Genomic DNA, 19,082 nt, shown 5'->3' on the forward strand with positions numbered 1-19,082 from the left:
CTTTTCAAATAAATTTCCTTAAATGAATGTCATATGTAGATGAGCGCGCAAAGGTCTACTTTCTCCTCACTTCTAATGTTCATATTCCTCCTTTTCCCCTTGAAATATAATGGCTAACTTTTACCCCGTGCAATAACCATCGTATCCCAATAGGTGTCCCGCCACTTGGCTATCCAGGCCTTTGCTCTCCGGTCTCTGTCAGAAAAAAAAAGAAGAAAAAAGGGGGTGTGACTATAACTACCATATGACGCTCATAACTGCAGGGCAGAGGTGCGACAACGGCGACTGTTCATATGTGATGCATCTGACAGTAATTGATAATGAAGATGGTTATGGTGTCGCTAGCCGTTATAATGAGGCTGTTAATGAAGGCCATGGTGTCGCCGGTCGTTGGGGGGAGAGGGGGGGAGACGTAGATAGGAATATAGCAACATACGAGATCTGGTGTAAACATAACAATTGCAACAAGAGATTATGATACGATTAATAATATGGAGAAAGAGAACTCAGAACTTTCAGTCGATTCTATTAAAAAACGCTTTTATCTGGCGGAATGATAATGACATACGATTATTTTTGTTTCATCTCTCTCTCTCTCTCTCTCTCTCTCTCTCTCTCTCTCTCTCTGTTCAGTGGGATAAAAAGGAAACTAGAACTGAAGAGATACAACGCATCCCATTGTGGGAACTTCTTTACATACAAGATAGTGACACGTGGAATAAACTGCCACCAGAAGTTGTAAACAGCAACAGTGTGGAAGATTTTAAAAGAAAGCTAAACAAAATCATTAGGACATTGTGAATGCACAGTAAAACCTGCTCCTACAGATAAGTGAGCACACGATGTCTCCTCGGATTGACTAACAAGTCTTTGAGACATCCTAATCCTTTTAACTCTCTCTCTCTCTCTCTCTCTCTCTCTCTCCAATTCTCCGGACGTCCGGGGCACTTACCATGTAATCCATTACTATTCAGCTAAACAATGAATAATTCGGATGTATCCAATCGCCCTTTATTTTCTTCCTGTCATTGTTGGCCTTTTTTTCTCTCTCTCTCTCTCTCTCTCTCTCTCTCTCTCTCTCTCTCTCTCTCCCCAATTTACTTCATCTAACTTTTATAATCGTTTCCCATTTTTAGTTTATCATGTTTTTTTATTCTAAATTATCATTTGAATTTTTATAATGTAGTGCTCTTTTTTTGGTATCTAGTAATTCCTTTATTTGTACCTGATACTATAATTCACTATTTTCTTCTTGGTAGTTTCATCTACTTTCGCACTCTTGAGTATTCTGTTGTTTGAAGATATCTTTGCAGGTTATTGGCGTCTTTAGCTCGCCCCATATGAATGTTTGCACATAATGGAAAAAAGAATGTTTAACGATTTTCTGTTATGATAGAAATAATATTTGCAACCAAGTTGGCATGAAATGGATATATGTGTCGGAGTTATTGCTTGCGGGCTCTTGCTTCGGTAGACTATCTTAAGGACAAGTGAAAGAATATGAAGAAAAATACCAGTTATAATCATTAGATGACCTTCTATAGGTCATTTGCTCAGAAATAATACGTTGCCAAAAAATGAAATAAAAACTTGGGGGTTTTTGCCGTGGAAACCATCTTATCCATTTTGAAATATTGTGATTTTCAGAGGTTTAAATACCTTCCCAGTGGGTTAGATATTTTTTTCATGCTTTTATGTTGCATGTAAGTGTAAAGTAATTTCATTTATTCATTCATTTATTCATTGTTGACTGGGTCTTGTCGAATGTATACTCTACTGAATGCTCTTATTATTATTTCATTTGTTTTTAATGTTAAGCTACAAGCATCTCAGCTTCCGTGTTTCCTTCAGTTTTGGATACCTTCGCTACAATAAGCATTGAGTCATTAAAGAGACACCCTAATCTTTGTCAGTGGAATGCGATTCCGCTCACGTTTCCCTACCTGAAAATATTAATATCTTCGTACAGTTCCTGTTCTGATTCGGCGCTTACTGTACAAGTGTCTCCGAAAGTGTAAGGAAATGAAGTGTTTTGGTCTTTCTCTTTATATGAAAAGTACAGTCATCACTTGAATATTACAAGCAGAATCTATATAATATTTATTGTCACGAAAAAAGATCAATATATTAAAATAAGTTCATAACTCCCAGAATCTATATTAATACATTTATTGTAGTAAGTGGAGATATAGATCTTTGCACTAAAGAAGTCGCGAATAAGAATCAGTCAATAGATATAAGTTGTTACCTCCGATTCATACGATCCTCTTACTTTAAGTTGTGAATTTTTCTTGCCTTCTTTTTCCAGATAAAGAATGCGGTGAACTCGATAATCCGATGTTCGGCAACGTAGATGTCAAGTCTAGAGTGGTCGGGTCGAAAGCCCAGTACAGATGTCAAGAGGTGAGTTTAATCTCTCTCTCTCTCTCTCTCCCTTCTGTCTAGATCAGTTCCTTCCAAGCATCAAATAAGGGTAAGAAATCGAAGTGAGCTTCCTCCTCTCTCTCTCTCTCATCAGCCTGTATAAACACATTCCTTCCATACGTTAAATAAGGGGTAAGAAACCGAGGTGAGTCTCTCTCCCTCTCTCTCTCTTAAACACACACACACACACACACACACACACACACTCCATTCCTTCCATGCAGTAAATAAGGGGAAAGAAATGGAAATAGCAAATTATAATAGATTATAAACATTTCATGTTGAGGTGTAAAGAATAGACGGCTCAAATTGCGAGTCAACATTATTGTGTTTTGTTCTCAGATTTTTTTTCATTCTATTCTTTGAATGAAACACTGTCTGAAAACTACTAATAACGACTTTTTATTATACAAAAACTTTGTTTATTTATAAATATATAAATTTATATATATATATATATATATATATATATTCTATATATATATATATATATAGATATATATTATCTATATATATATTTATAAATATCTATATATATATATACTATATATATATATAATATATATATATATATATATATATATATATATATATATATATATCATAATCCCTGAGTCCTACAGCAAAAATACAAGCGGATTTAGTGGAATTTTTTTTATTGTTCTTATTATCCGAGAATTCGCTTTCATAAAGTTATGTTTGTGTATTTCGCTTCAGTGTCTTTGCTCCTTTGTTAAAATAGAAATTAACTGTTCAGCATCTTATAGTCTCCACCTAAATATTAGGTACCATCTAGTAAAGTTTTAACTGACTGACTAACTTGTTGCCAAATATTTTGTATTACTCACTAGATATTTAATTGACTCATTTGTGAAATATATAATCGTTATCATAGTTATTGCCTTCGCAGCAGAATTCCCTAAGCGTAGTTATCTGTTATGTTGCGCACTTTCTGCTCCTTGATTTCCTTTTGGTCCATGTTGACATCTCTCCCTTATTTCAATGATTTTCTGGGTCTTCCCTTTGGTCTCCATTCTTCTGCTTACGACAATCTTCCTCACCCATTCATATCACATGCCCAAACCATATCAGTTCTTGGGATCTGAGACTTTCCAGCCACTGGACTCAAAATCCCTTTGGACCTTGTCTTTTTTTTTTTTTTTTTTTTTTTTTTTTGTATCTGAAGGTGCTCTCAAGTCGTGAATCTTAGACTTTGTAGTCTAACTTCTTGAAACATTCAGTTTTCGAAGTAAGTGCCGTCATGAACAGAATAATTCTACAAATAAGTGACGATTTCAGCGACTGGTTGGTTGAGTGACATAGTTTTTGCTTCCATAATTCCGTAGGATAACTGAATTAACCGCAGTAAGGAATTTATTCAATTAAATTGAATACTCAATGTACATACTTATGTATATTGAACTGTTTATACATCAGTTTCCTAATGTGCACGCTTACAAACTCCTGATTGATTTAATAAATCTTAAACTAACTAGTGTAATTTTTTTTATTAAATAAGAAAACTATCAACGAACTTAGCATCAGATTAACTGGGTGACTGAAAAATAAATTATTTAGTAAATATGTATGTATACGGTTACGCGGGCAATTCATAGTTGCGACCTTTGAATGAAGTCATTCACGGAGTTATTTTAATACACCCACCTTGCATTCTGCTGTATAATAAAGTGTAAAGAAATGCTGGCATGTGAATGTCGTCTTTTCCGAAGCTTGGCTTTCCGCGAGCTATTCAGAGCGCACCGGGCCTCCATGAAAAGGTCCTGCTCTATTTCTGCGCTTTCGAGATAACTGATGCCGGAATGATGATAAAAAATAAAAGGAAGGGAAAAATTTTCCCATTTAAGCTTCCGGAAAAATCTGTGCGGGGCATGTATGTAGTTTCTCTCTGTATTTCTCAATATATTTTTCTATATGTGTTTTTTTTTTATTTCGACGGGAGTGCGGGAACCAACAGTTTTCATATGTAGCTCATCATTCCAAGTTTTTCATTGCATTCATTGAATAATTTATTCATTTATCTATTCAGCTTTTCTCGTGTGCCTATGCGTCCTCCCGCATTCCTCTCGTCATATATTATCTTATTCTGGGAGCGTTTATCGCTTAAGAAGGCGATGACTGGACGGATAAAGGCGTCCTGGGGAGTTCCATTCAGAAGGACGACGCAGCTTTAAAGAGCAAGGGAAGTCTTTCTTCCCTTTGTATGCCTTGTTATCCTGTTGCGGATATCTCTTTGAGAGTCGTTGCCAAATCTCTCGCGCCAGTTACGGGACATAACGAACACCCTTTTGACGTCCGGTGACCGAAATGTAGTCTTTCTCCATAAATAGAAATGGAGCGAGTGCCTTCAGTGTTGTCTCTGGATGGGTGGTCAGACTGGCAAGGAGATTCTTTATGCGTCGTTTACATGCTTGAATGGTTTATAGGTAACTGACATAACATTGACGGTGTGCTTCAAAATGAGATTTTGCCGTAGGGGAGTAGTGCCTTCATCAATGCACCTCCACGGTGCACTGTAGGCATTACTTGAGGTTCTTTGTAGCGCCCTTTTGGTCCCTAGCTGCAAGTCCTTTCATTCTTTTTACTGTATCTCCATTCATGTTCTCTCCCTTCCATCTTACTTTCCACCTTCTCCTAACACTTGTTCTATAGTGCAACTGCTAGGTTTTCTTCATGAGACACCATGAAAATCTTTACACTCTCGATTTCCCTTTCAGTGCTGAATGACCTCATAAGTCCCATCGCCTGACCTTGGGCCTAAATTTTATATTCCATTTCATAAAGAGAACTGGAGTGCCTTCAACGTTGTTTCAGATGGCAGGTGGTCAGACTGGTAAGGAGGTTCTTTGCGTGAAACATGCACGCTTGAATGAATGCTTAATAAATTGCGTTACTAGCATGTGGTGCACTTGGTAATATTAATAGCTCTATATGTTTGTAAAAATGCATTCATGAGATATTATTCTCTAGATATTTATAAACAATATATAAATCTCAGCAATTCCACCTGCGCTTAGTGTACAAAGGATGTAAGGTTGAATCTCAGAAGTGAAGTTCGCGTGTATGTAGGTTTTTGAAAAATACTTAATCCTAGTGTGAGATAAATGGAATTAAGACAAATCTGAAACTGACAATGAACCTTTGCACAGATACACGTCAGGTCAACTGATTCGCAACTGTCAGTGGAGAAAAGTAAACTTTGCTATTCTTTATCTTGTTCTTCGTTGGTAAAAAGTTACTGACTGCAACTTTGTGAAAATAAACAGCTTCGTTCTTCGTGTAATTGGCATAACCCTTGAAAGAAGGAGTGCGGGTCATCCTAAAGAAATGTTTTCCTGTTAACTACGAAGAAACTTGATTCAGGACTAAAACGATTCCCTAGTGCATTTAGAGGCTACAGGAAATTTACTTGTGGTATGTGCCCGGTGCAATAAGGAATAGAGTAACTCCCTATCTTCCAGATGTTATCTTTTCCAAAATGTTGTTTCAGTCGGTAAGCGTCCAGTGGCTTAATTTGGAAATAGAGTAATTTCGTAGTGATTCCCAATAACCGGCCAATAATTTTAATTCCTTCGAGGATGTTAATGAGTCTTCAGCCAAGTTTCCTCATTAACAGAAGACACGGACGTATGGAGAATGCATAATCAGTTTTAAAATTTACTGTAGTTTAGGAAAAGTTTTGTTCTTTGTATTTTCAACTTATAACCTTTCTTCAAATAAAAAAAAAAAAAGATTGGTGAATAACTTTATGAAACCACACCCCCCATATATATATATATATATATATATATATATATATATATATATAGATAGATAGATAAATAGATATACAGATACAGATATAAATTTGTATGCATGCACGTTACGCATGTATGTATGTGTGTGTTTTAGCACATTGCAACGCCACCGGACGTCATCTCGCAGTCATTAAAATAAGCAACATCATCTCCTCAGTGAACCATTTTTGGAAATAGGTTATTATCATCCCAGTACTCTTCCCTAGACCGCACCCCTGTCTAAATCTGATATGTTTTGCCCATGAATTCCTTCATGTCCTTTGCTGCTCTTTTCGTCAAGAAACTGTTCGTCTCAGGTTATTGGAAATTCAGTATCATTTTTATGTCACCTTCGCAGTTAGGTAACATTGTATATTATAATATATATATATTATATATATATATATATATATATATATATATAAAGATATAGGTATACATACATACCTATATATGTACATTTATGTATTTATATGTGTATCTATGTACATATATATGATATATAATGAATATATATGTTTGCTTCTGTACATCTTAACGCAGAATTCACAGTAAATGCAAAATATATCCAATCCCTGTATTCATAAATTGAACATTCATGGCTTTATAAATTCGCGCGTGTGTAAGTGCGGATGGTGTATTGTACATGGTGTATATAGAGTCAAGATCATCTTAACCGTATCCTTCAGAATATTCCGCCCCCGTAGCTACAGTCCCCTTTACGCGAGTGCGTGTGTTTATTTGTGCTATCGTAATCCTCCTTGTCGGCCGTATATCTTCGGCCGAGCGCAACGACAATAACAGTGTTCTCGTGTCTCCCTCCGTGGAATTTTCCCGTCGTAACTGGCGGAGGGCGTATTTGTGGAAACGTAAATCCGATAGAAAACACGCCACAAAAAATACCCGAGTGACATCCCGTAGATATTGCATCGTTGCTTCGTATAGTTTTCTGGGGGGCGGGGGGGGGGGGCAGTTGGGGGGTGATTGTAATGGACGGTGGGTCTTTTATGCCCATTTATTTCGTGACGTTTATGCGTGGGCAGTTCCCGAGGGTCTTAGATATGTCTGGCATTATGTTTTTATTCTGTTGCTGTTGTCATTATTATTATTATTATTATTATAGTAGTAGTAGTAGTAGTAGTAGTATAGCGGTTTCCACGGCATTTAATTTGTATAGAGTCTTCTCTGTTCGTCGTACAATCTTCTTTTGATCAGCCTGTAGCTGGAATATCAATTTTCCCAAGGACAAATAAAGTTGTTGTTGTCTTGGGTTTATTTCACCTAACGTGTGGACAGCGCACTGACAGTCATCTATTAAAGTACAAAAGCGAATGAGTTGAGATACGTGTTGTACAAGTAATTATAGCAGGCGGGGTGTTTACAACCTAGCCACCAATTATAAACACCCTGCCTGCTGTAAATACGTCATGTAAATACATCACGTATCTTAAAAGGAAATCTTCAAATGTCCTTAGAAAACTTGATATACCAGCTACATACTGATGAAAAGAAGATTCCAAAACGAATAGCAAAGACTACATGAATTAAATGCCGTGGAAACAGCTATATTTTTCAACGCTACTGCCCTCAAAGAAGGTCTCCTTTATTATTATTATTAATATTATTATTATTATTTACTGGTAGAAGGCCCTCTTTTAAATAGGTACTGTTAAAAGATATTGCAGCATCAGATGAGTTCATTTTGTAGAGTTTTCTCTATCTTCCTTTTGATAATTCAGCAGGCGGCCGACGCCCCCGCTGACCCACCACTATATATGGAGTAGATCCTGCAAGCACCATCATTCTACTCTGTTCCTTCGATGTGATCATGCTCGATCGAAATTCAGAGAAACGTTAGCATTATCATTTTTTCATATTAGATATAACGGCGTTGTTTTGGTTGCACAAGTAAACTCTATTGACATTACTCACCATAGTTCACTACCCCATTATACCTGGTATCGGCAGGTTTTTATTGTAGTACTGACCATGAGAAAGCTGTCATAAGGAAGATGGAGAAAACTCTCTGCAAAATCAAGTTCGCTGATGCAGCAGTATCTTTTAACAATACCTATTATTTTTTTTTCTTTATCACAGTCCTCCAATACGACTGGGTGGCATTTATAGTGTGGGGTTCCGGGTTGCATCCTGCCTCCTTAGGAGTCCATCACTCTTCTTACTATGTGCGCCGTTTCTAGGATCACACTCTTTTGCATGAGTCCTGGAGCTACTTCAGCCTCTAGTTTTTCCAGATTCTTTTTCAGGGATCTTGGGATCGTTCCTAGTGTTCCTATGATTATGGGTACAATTTCCACTGGCATATCCCATATCCTTCTTATTTCTATTTTCAGGTCTTGATACTTATCCATTTTTTCCCCTTTCTTTCTCTTCAACTCTGGTGTCCCATGGTATTGCGACATCAATGAGCGATACTTTCTTCTTGATTTTATCAGTCAACGTCACGTCTGGTCTGTTTGCACGTATCACCTTGCTATGTGGTTTATGGTTTAATTTTTTCGTATTGCACTTCCTACATATGGGAGAGATGTTATTTCCACCTATCGTTCTTTGGATATATCTGGTTCTTAGGGTCTGATCTTGTGCCGCTGTTATCATTCCTTCAGTTCCTTCTTGAGCTCTCTCAGTAACCATTGCCATGTGTCATCGCTGGCCAGTTCTTTAGTCTGTCTCATGTATTGTCCGTGCATTGGTTTATTGTGCAATTCCTCTTTTGTTTGTCATTCTCCTGTCTCTGTATATTTCTGGGTCTTCGTCTACTTTTATCAGTCCTTCTTCCCATGCACTCTTGAGCCACTCGTCTTCATATATTGCCCCAGTGCTCTGTTCTCGATGTTGACGCAGTCCTCTATGCTTAGTAGTCCTCTCCCTCCTTCCTTTCGTGTTATGTATAGTCTGTCCGTATTTGCTCTTGGGTGTAGTGCTTTGTGTATTGTCATATGTTTCCTAGTTTTCTGGTCTATGCTGCGGAGTTCTGCCTTCGTCCATTCCACTATTCCTGCGCTGTATCTGATTACTGGCACTGCCCATGTGTTTATGGCTTTTATCATATTTCCGGCATTGAGTTTTGACTTGAGTATCACCTTGAGTCTCTGCATATATTCTTTCCTGATCGTGTTCTTCATCTCTTGTTGTTTTATATCCCCTCCTTCCATTATTCTCAGGTATTTGTATCCAGTCTCATCTATGTTTGATGTTGCTCCCATCTGGTAGCTTTATCCCTTCAGTCCTTGTTACTTTGCCCTTTTGTATGTTGACTAAGGCGCATTTTTCTATTCCAAACTCCATCCTGATGTCCCCAGATACAATCCTTACAGTCTGGATTAGGGTATCTATTTCCTTGATGCTCTTACCATACAGCTTCTTCTTCTTATTATTATTATTATTATTATTACATGAAGGGTAGACCTTTTAAGCCTTTTCTATGAAAAGGAATGGTAGCATCGCTGGAATTGCTTTTATACAAGAGCTTTGCAATTCTTCTTATTATCTTTTCTCGTGAGCTTATTTCTGATAAGAGCTGGCCGATGTGCATAATCTGGGGAAGGGGAAAAGGTAATGGCTCTGAAAATGGTCACTTTTTATTCTGGGTTTATCCTCCTGCGTGTGCCCGAATAAAAAGGGACTATATTCAGAAGTATTGCCTTTCCTCTCATCCAGATTGTGTACAGTGGTGGTCAAATCTCATGCGACTTGATTCTTTTTCTATAGTCCAGATTCTCAGACTCAACGTGACGTTGCCAAGTAGTGTTATACTTTTTTTCTAATGTCATACATGTCGAAAAATTTGTGAATTCACAGCTAGCCCTATTTTCCTCATGGTTATATAGATATGATCCCTTTTATGCATTGGTGTACTTCGTAATGTGTGTGATTTGAACCGATTTTCTTTTTTTATGCTGCTTTAGTTCAAATTGCGGTGTGATAAGGTTAGCAGTGCCATCAATGAAAGCCACACTTGAGATTTCTCCTCAGACTGGTCAACATAACTACGTCTGCTGCATTATAACAGTAGACCTAATAAACTCAACAGTCATAACAACATTTTCAAAGTAGGAATATGAATTGAAACAAGTTTTATGTTGCAAAATGTTTTATAGCCTAAAAAATTAAACTAATCCTTCTGAGATGTAATCTGTTACTAATGAGTTTATTTGTAGAGATTACCTGTTCCCTGACGAATACAATAGGAATAGGAATTACAACCAGTTTTCTTTGAATGTTGAAGTTTTTGGCTGTGATTAAGTAGCCTGTTTGTTGGAAAATGATTTATAGGCCTAAAAAAATCATCTAAGCTTTCTGAGATGTACTCTAGTACTAATGTTTTTATTTGTAGAGATTAACTGTACTTTGAGGAATAAAAGATGATGATGATTTTGATTACATGGAGAATATGGCTATTAATCGAAATATCATAAGTATTACTATCAAGGCGTCTGGAACACTTGTTTTTCAACTGGTTTAAAGTATTATTTTCTTGAAAGTCCTTCTGCTTGCTTTTGGTGTATAATTTATTCTTTCATAAAGTGTAAAGTTGAGGTTCAAGAATGTGTAGATAACCTCATTTGCTATCTGGCCAGAAATTGTTAATAGAGACGTGAATGTTAAGTGTAAAGTAACAAAAATCTAACATCTAGGTCTAGGAATAATATCTTGGCTATGGAAAAGGAATATGTATTTAAGAAATATAACAAATAATTATATATGAAAATCCAAATATTTCTCTAACACATATAAAGTAAATGTGTTCAAAATAATTGCAGTCGCTACTCATTGTAGACCTACTTATGTTACACGAGGTGGTTGTTGTAGCACCGACACTAAATGGTGCGTCACAGCGTTACACATGCTGCCCCTCACACATTGATATCGGTGGGCGCATTCTACTTTTGTATAAACATATTTACATTTTTTCTACGTTGAGGTGTAAAAGCAATCAAATAGGACCATTTCAAATTTTATGCTTGCTTTGGAACTGGTATTAATGTTATGACCATTTTTTTTTTAACATTTGAACTGAAGTTTGATGACGAATTCGTTTTGGTAAAATGCTTTAGCGATGTGTGAACGAAAGTTTTGAAAATGTTTCGTAAGAGTTTATTCGAAATTTTACTACACGTGACATTTTCTTACAGTTGTGAACTATATGACAGATTTCACTCTTGAGAAGCATATTATGGCCTTATTGTATGCAATAATCGCGTTTTCGCATTGAAATAATAGATAAATATGGAGCATAGTAGGTTACCAGTTAGTGAATTTTGAACGAAATCCTAAGGAGTCATGTCGCATGAGATTTGAGCATCAGTGTACAGTACATCGGCCCGCTCTTAAAAGTTATAAGCCTTGGAGAAAAGAGGCTAAAAAGAATTGAAAAGGTCTTGTATAAAATCAGTTCTATTGATGATGACATTCCTTGTAACAGAACATTATTATTGTCGGGATTTTCTTCGACTTTTATTATTTTTGTTAGGATTCGTGCCCGGATGTTATGGGCCGATGACAAGGCCTTGAGGAGGCGCGCACTCTAAAACTATCTGGGTGGGATTCAATAAAATTTGGTCAACAAAATACAGTTTTATTACAAAAAATAAACATTTAAACACATTAACAATACACTGAACATGAATGAAAGAGCATCACGGGCGGCTAAGCCAATGTGAATTAAGAACCAACACTGAAATTGAAGTTACTAGCTAAATTCCACGGCACACGCAGTTTCTTACTACTCTCATTAATTTAATTCAAGGAACCTGAAAGCTCTCATGGCTTTGTTACGTGGTAGCCCTTAGGGTCCTTGATATCACGTGCTTGAAAAGCACTAAGTCCACGACTGGACGAAAAATCTGAACAATACGAGACCCATTTACTCAAAATCACAAACAAATGACATTCTTACACTTGCAGCTTTCGTTTGCTGCATAAATCGAGTCCCTCATCGCAGGGATGACACATCTGTACATGGATAAAGATAACTTACAGTTACGACGGAATTCGACCTGGCATGGCAATAGCTGGGAGCCGGAGAATAGAGAGACACACAAATATCACGGTACTTACACCGTTCAGGCCTTGGGCAGGAATGAGGCGTCGCTTCGCCCTTCTTCAAAAGAAACTTACGCTTTCCCGCGTAAACTACAGAATCCTTGTAATTCAGGCGGGAATCATCGTTTATTTAGACATTACAGAGATCACATATTCTATTTTACTTCTGAATGGGAAAAATGACAGTTACGTTATCATCTGGGATCAAGGAATTGACTCAAAGTTCTGGCTGAAGGCCGTAATCTGCAAATTCTTGAATGGCTACGGAGTCCTTGGCTCCAAATCTCTACATAGACAATTTAGCTCGTACTAGGGAATAGCAAATTATATTTATTAATGAAAATTCATAACGTCTTCATTACTACAAGACGCGCTCCTTCCCCGCCAGGCATTTAGGAATTACGTCTTAACTGTCGTGTATTAGACAGCTTTCTGTTCAATGAATCGCCCGCGAGATCCCTCAGTCTTACCCCAATTTAACGCAACACTTGTGAAGTTAAATGGCGGGGATTTCGAATGATCAGTTCGAAATTCACGACAATTATTATTATATTTATCATTATTATTATTATTATTATTAGTAGTAGTAGTAGTAGTAGAAGTAGTAGTAGTAGTAGTAGTAGTAATAGTAATAGTAGTAGTAATAGTAGCATTATCTCCTAGGAAGTTGATGGATCTAGTTTCAGGTATTTTTCTTAGTGGTGGGCTATGGCCCAACGAAAAGTTGATTAGTTTTTGTAACCAGATCCAGGCTATTTTTTTCCTCTTTGTCTTTCGTTTTTTTATATTAAGTTACTGAATCAATACCAGGCCGCACCGTAGATCATTCACTACTCCTTACAGGACCGTTTGTGTAAACATTTGTGCTTATAGAAGGGTGTTAATAATGTAGGTATAAACTGTCAGTTTTTGCACGATACACAATTCTTTAAGCTTTTGTGGACCACTGCTGACTTGGTCAAAAAATGCAATTGAAGATTGCTCTTTAATTTTTTTGTTAATAAATACTGCCCTTGCAGATCTTCTCAACATCCTTCCATTTTTAGCTTTCTGTAAAATAAAATTGTCCGTCCGCCCTCAGATCTTAAAATCTACTGAGGCTAGGGGGCTGCAAGTTGGTATGTTGATTATCCACCCTCCAATCATCAAACATACCAAGTTGCAGCCCTCTAGCCTCAGTGGTTTTTATTTTATTTAAGGTTAAGGTTAACCGTCGAGTCTAAATCCGGAGGCGGCACCGACGTGCCCACCATTGGCCGCATTTTGGGAGCAACTGAGCGCTCCCCGGTCGTAGCTGAAAGTTTCATACTGCAGCACATCGAAAGTTGTATACAGCATTATGGTTGTTTTTGTAACATTTCACAGACCAACAGTTACAATCACCTCTTGAGAAGTTCTGTGGGCACAGCTTCAGATATAAATGGGGAATCTCAAGAGGCCTACTTAAGATCTTTTAACGCCCTGAGGACCAAACCAGCGAAGGCAAGGGCTAGAGTTGGCACAAATCCAACTTTACTAAACCAGTCTATTAACCAGAGCCGCCATATTTTCTCCTCTCACTCGAAATTATCTTTTTTCTTCCCAGTACTTTCCCTGCTGCTGGAACTCGCTACTGTAAAACTTTCCTCCTATTGATGATTGCTTTCAAGTTTAAAATAGGTGCTGTCTTTTTTCCGTCTTCTATCACTAACTCCCAGAATCCTATTCTATTCCCAAAGAAATCGTCCCAGCCATGTTAGCATATGGCTTGCTTAAAAAAACAAAAGAAAAAAAAAATGCGCCGAAGTTTATTCTGCGTAATCGACTTGTCTGTACAATGTATAATGCTGTATGAGCCGTGGCCCATGAAGCTTTCAGCTACGGCCATGTGGTGGCCTGTCTTATAGCGTTGACAGACGGACCATTATGGCTAACTATAACCTTCAATAAATTAAAAACTACTGAGGCTAGAGGGCTGCAATTTGGTATGTTTGATGATTGGCGGGTGGATGATCAGCATACCAATCTTCAGCCCTGTAGCTTTCGTAGTTTTTTTAATATCTGTTGGCGGACAGACAAAGCCGTCGCAGTACTTTTCTTTCAAAGAACTCTAAAAAGGGAAGGATCGACCTGAACTCTAACAATAGTCCTCGAAAGCTGAAGATTTGTCTATTGTTAAACAAAACCCTCCTGTATTACTATGGATCCTTATTTTTTCCAAGTGTTTCTTGCCAGTGGTTCACATCCAGTTCTCATCCATTGGACCTGATGTTGGTGTGAATGTGAACTGAATCAGCAACCCACAGCTTACCTTATTTATTCTTATTTCTTACTCAGTGTACGCTGTATAACGCTGTTTATTGGGTGTTTAGTTCTCTGCCAAAAAATTGCTTTACAAGGAAAACGTTTTTTTTTTTATCACGTAACAAAAAGTATTTGAAGATTTTGAAGAAGACTCTTAGTGCTAAAGAATTTTCCACATTAAGTCCATAACAATAGGAGTCAAGATTATTGTGTTCCCGACTCAGAGCAGTGTTTTCTTGTTTGTTATAATTATGTGAACCCTTAACTTGTATCGATGGCAGGTAGAATTCTCGCATTTCATTGAGTCCTCTTGCTCAGACCCGCAAAGTGAGCTCAGTGACCGGGATTCCTTAAAAAGAGCCAGTGGTACTCATAGCGATATTGCGTGAGAACCTCCATGAAAGGACGGGCGGCATTTTAGCTGGCTTCCTTTAAGCAAAGTCGATTCAGGTGTAAGAAAAAAAAATGCTCGGTGGTCCTTTCTCTCTCACGAGAGGATTTGTGACCATAAATGATCGAATGATCTTGGTCGTGTTGTTAAATCGTGGGAACGTCTGAAGTTCAAATCAGGTGGAAATGTATTTTTATTGTATCAGATCAAATGAGCCTGACTTCATGGGTTAAGGATCTTGATCCTTTGTTTCTTTAGTAATATCTGATTATATAGTAGGTACATTATATATATATATATATATATATATATATATATATATATATATATATATATATATGATACTTACATTATATATATATATATATATATATATATATAAGATATATTATATATATATATATAGTTATATATATACATATATATATATATATATATATATATATATATATATATTATAAGTTTTTGTGGTATACATCGTAGAGCAAACTTATGATAAAACTTATAGAAAAGCAAAGGGAAAGGTTTCGACGAAGTACTGCAGAGGGCGAATTGGAGAGAGCATTACTAAACGTTTTTATGATGGAAGTGAAACCTGCGTTAGTTAGTAGGCGGGAGAGGGACTATTCTGATTAGAAAATGGGTTTGCCAATACAGTACTAGTAGGGGATAGTGGAAACCAACAGAATACTAGTGGGGGATAGTGGCCACCAAAGCATTACTAGTAGGGGATAGTGGAAACCAACACAATACTAGTAGGGGTAGCGGGAAATAATACAGTACTAGCAGGGAATAGTAGTAACCAATACACTTCTAATAGGGGATAGGGGTAACCAGCACAGTACTATAATAGATTTACATCAGCCATGCGTCTGATGTCTAGGCCCTTCCCTCACGACGCTCCTGATTGGCTGTTGATAAGCCAATCACAGGGCTGGAAGCTCTCAGTCTCTTTCGAAAGTTCACATAGGCAACATGTACGTTCTGACCTCTTTCAAATATTATAACTTCCATTACACCTCAGTTTTACCTGCAGAAAAGGAGTGTTTCCTAATTTAATCACTAATGATAATAATGATATAAGAACTATGTACTTCCGTAAACTTAATGCTGAAATATTTATAGTGAAATAAACATGAAATTCTTAATATAAAATATATTCTTTCATTCCTTACATGACATGGCAGTACATTCATCATTTATCATTTTATGTTTCATGCAGTTTCGTAGCTTAAATGTCATGGAAGACAAGTACCCAAAAAATTGTAGGTAGGGCTATCAATTTGAAAATAACAATCATATGATCCTAATAAGTTAGAGGTGATGTATCAAACTGCACTGATAAAAGCTATACTGTCATCATAAAAACCCCTTTATTTATGTCATTCTTCTTCATTGCCTTCAGCTTTTCCCATTTCTATATGGGGTCACTGTTTCTAGTCTGCCTTCTCCATTTTCCTCTGTCCCATACATCTTGTTCTCTTAGACCCTTTTCCTTCATGTCATTCAATAATTTATATTTCCACCTGAACTTTGGCCTTCCCTTTCCTCTTCTGCCCTCCGCCTTTTATTTATGTCATTGCCTAATATTCATTTCCAAGCGATTTATTTAACATAAAAGCGTATCTCCATCCTGCTGTTATGGTGGTGATTGTGACTCGGGCTTCATTATACGAAATCATATCCAAACGACATTCTATGAAAACCACAGCAGCCGCCTGCCTCTCCACATGTAGCCCAAGAACAACGCTGTCGGGACTTCAGGAGAGAGCCTATTTAAACAGCCAATCAAATTTCTCTTCGAGTACTTTTTTGTGCGCGTTTTCTTACGCGGGAAGTAAATCGTATGTCAATAGATTCCAAACTTTTCGTTGTCGTTTCCATTCCGATGGGGGGAGTTTGGTGGAATCAGGGCGTTTTCATTGTATTAGTTTGACGAGTTCACAGTAGAGATGGCTGAGAATACCCGCGGGAAAAGGATCTGCAAATACTTAAGTTTGGTACGAATATCTCTCTCACTGACACACTCGCACAGACAAACACTACGTATTATGGTGCACCAGGAGAAAGTTCCATTCATATGTTTACCAGGTTTTAATTTTTTAGCGATGTAATTTGATGCTTGAATTATGCAGGCTAGTATACTTTTTCGTTTATATATCTTTATTCACATTATTATTGCTGTCCAAGAATCTCTCCGTTTCTCCCATACTCGGATTCTTGCAATTTCTGTTTATCAAACTCCCCATTGCTTTTCTTGCAGGCGCTTGCGATTGCAACTTTGGCAGAAACTTTTGATATTTCGAGATATATTTTCACGTGGAGATCGTACTCATAAGGAACTTTTGTTCAATGTAAATTGATTGTAGGAGCTTAGGTTTTTTTATTTTTTATTTTTTATAAATGCTTTGCTTTACCTTATCTGCACGTATAGGTGGGTAGTGTTTCCCTAATTGGTTTTAGTACCATTCAGACGTGTCTGTTGAACCACTAAATCAAATTTTAAGTTACAGAGGCCAATTACGTTTGTGATTTGCATTTCACTGTGAAGTAGGAACCCCAATAAAGGATAATGGAAGATGGGTACTGAGTTAGTTTGGAGCAAGCTGTGTTTGCAAATGGATTGTTCCTAGTGTCTTGATTTAATCCGGTTCTGCTGGGGACACCAAACATATTAACATCCAGCGCATCTCCTCTTTAAGCCTATTTTATTTGACTTATAATTTTGTCCTTGTTTATTTTCAGCTCCACATTGCCCTAAGTACAAATTAAGTTTTCATCAAGTTTCAATAATGATTCTCCTTCCTGATCCCCTGTTAAGTCTTTTTTAAGTTCTTTTTTTATAGGTAAGAGATTTATTCTTTTTTTTTTTATAGGTAAGAGATTTATTCTGACATCCTCGTTTATGCCTCAAGCGTAATCCTTCATCTTCGTCATCAGACGCTCATGTCGAATTACACAGATTTGCTAAGCGGGTTTGCTTGCTGCAAGTCATTTCATCGTATCTTTCATTACATTACGTATCATTAATCACTGTCAAGGTTTAGCGCTGATAACAGATGTCAGTTTCCCGAGTTTCTTTGTTTCCTGGTCGTATAATCATGTAATACTTCAGATTAGTAACACTAAAACATTGTATACACACACCCAAACACACACACATATATATGCATATACATATATATACGAGTGTGTATATATATGTATATATTTATGTATGTGTGTGAATTTATGAAAGGAAGGGAAAGAGAAATGCTGTAGCGTAAAACGAATGTTTGTGTTATTGGAGATTGAAGCTAATATGCTCATAGTGCCATCATCACGTTCCACACATTTTTGTCAGCTTATCCCTTGAGGTATTTGACGCAGTCCATATAAAAGCCTACGTAGCAAATCTGTTCTAAGTTGAGTGGATCTCATCATCTTTCTAGGGTTCATTGAAGCCTTTGCAATGGCGCTCGCTCACATTAGTAGATTAACACAGATGGAAAGGGTGGATGCCATATGGGATCAGTATGACTGGCGGATATGACTTCAGTACAAAGAGTTTCCAGTGTTTTCAATGAGTTTTCGGTGTTTTCAATGTTCCAGTTCAAAGGATGAGAATGAAAAATTGTGTTTATTTGTTTTTCTTTTTGTTTTTTGGTGTTCGAGTATTCAGAAGATGATTTTTTGTTTTACAGATTAATTCACATTCATTGCAAATTTGTGCATAAACATTTTTGCACAAACATTTTTAGATATATTTGTGCTGAAACATGCACAAACATATTCTAATAAATGAGATCCATGTAATTTTGAATATCATTAAAATTTTGTAAGATTAAATCACTAATAAAATGTTTAAAAGAACATACACGGTATAAATATAATGCCATGTAGCCAAAGTATTCTTCAAGCAATTTTATATTAACGCATATTTTGAGTTAAAATAGAAATACCACTGAAGGCTTTAATATTTCGTGAAAACAGATTAGATTCAAAGTTGGTACCAAAACATTAGAGGAGTATAAATAAACATTCATATGTTTTTTACTTACATATACATATATGTATATATATATATATATATATATATATATATATACGTATATATATAGTGTGTGTGTGTGTGCGTGTTGTGTGTG

The 19,082-nt window shown here is 36.8% G+C and overlaps 1 protein-coding gene across 1 annotated transcript in view; it reads left to right on the forward strand.

The window, feature by feature from the left end:
• The window catches only part of LOC135211489 (uncharacterized), a 995,645-nt gene that overhangs the window by 756,193 nt on the left and 220,370 nt on the right, over positions 1-19,082 (forward strand). The window contains 1 exon segment of the mRNA XM_064244795.1: positions 2,309-2,403. Coding sequence (XP_064100865.1) covers positions 2,309-2,403 — 95 coding nt within the window.

The sequence above is a fragment of the Macrobrachium nipponense genome, chromosome 4 (assembly GCF_015104395.2).
Source record: "Macrobrachium nipponense isolate FS-2020 chromosome 4, ASM1510439v2, whole genome shotgun sequence".
In the NCBI taxonomy this organism is placed as follows: Eukaryota; Metazoa; Arthropoda; class Malacostraca; order Decapoda; family Palaemonidae; genus Macrobrachium; species Macrobrachium nipponense.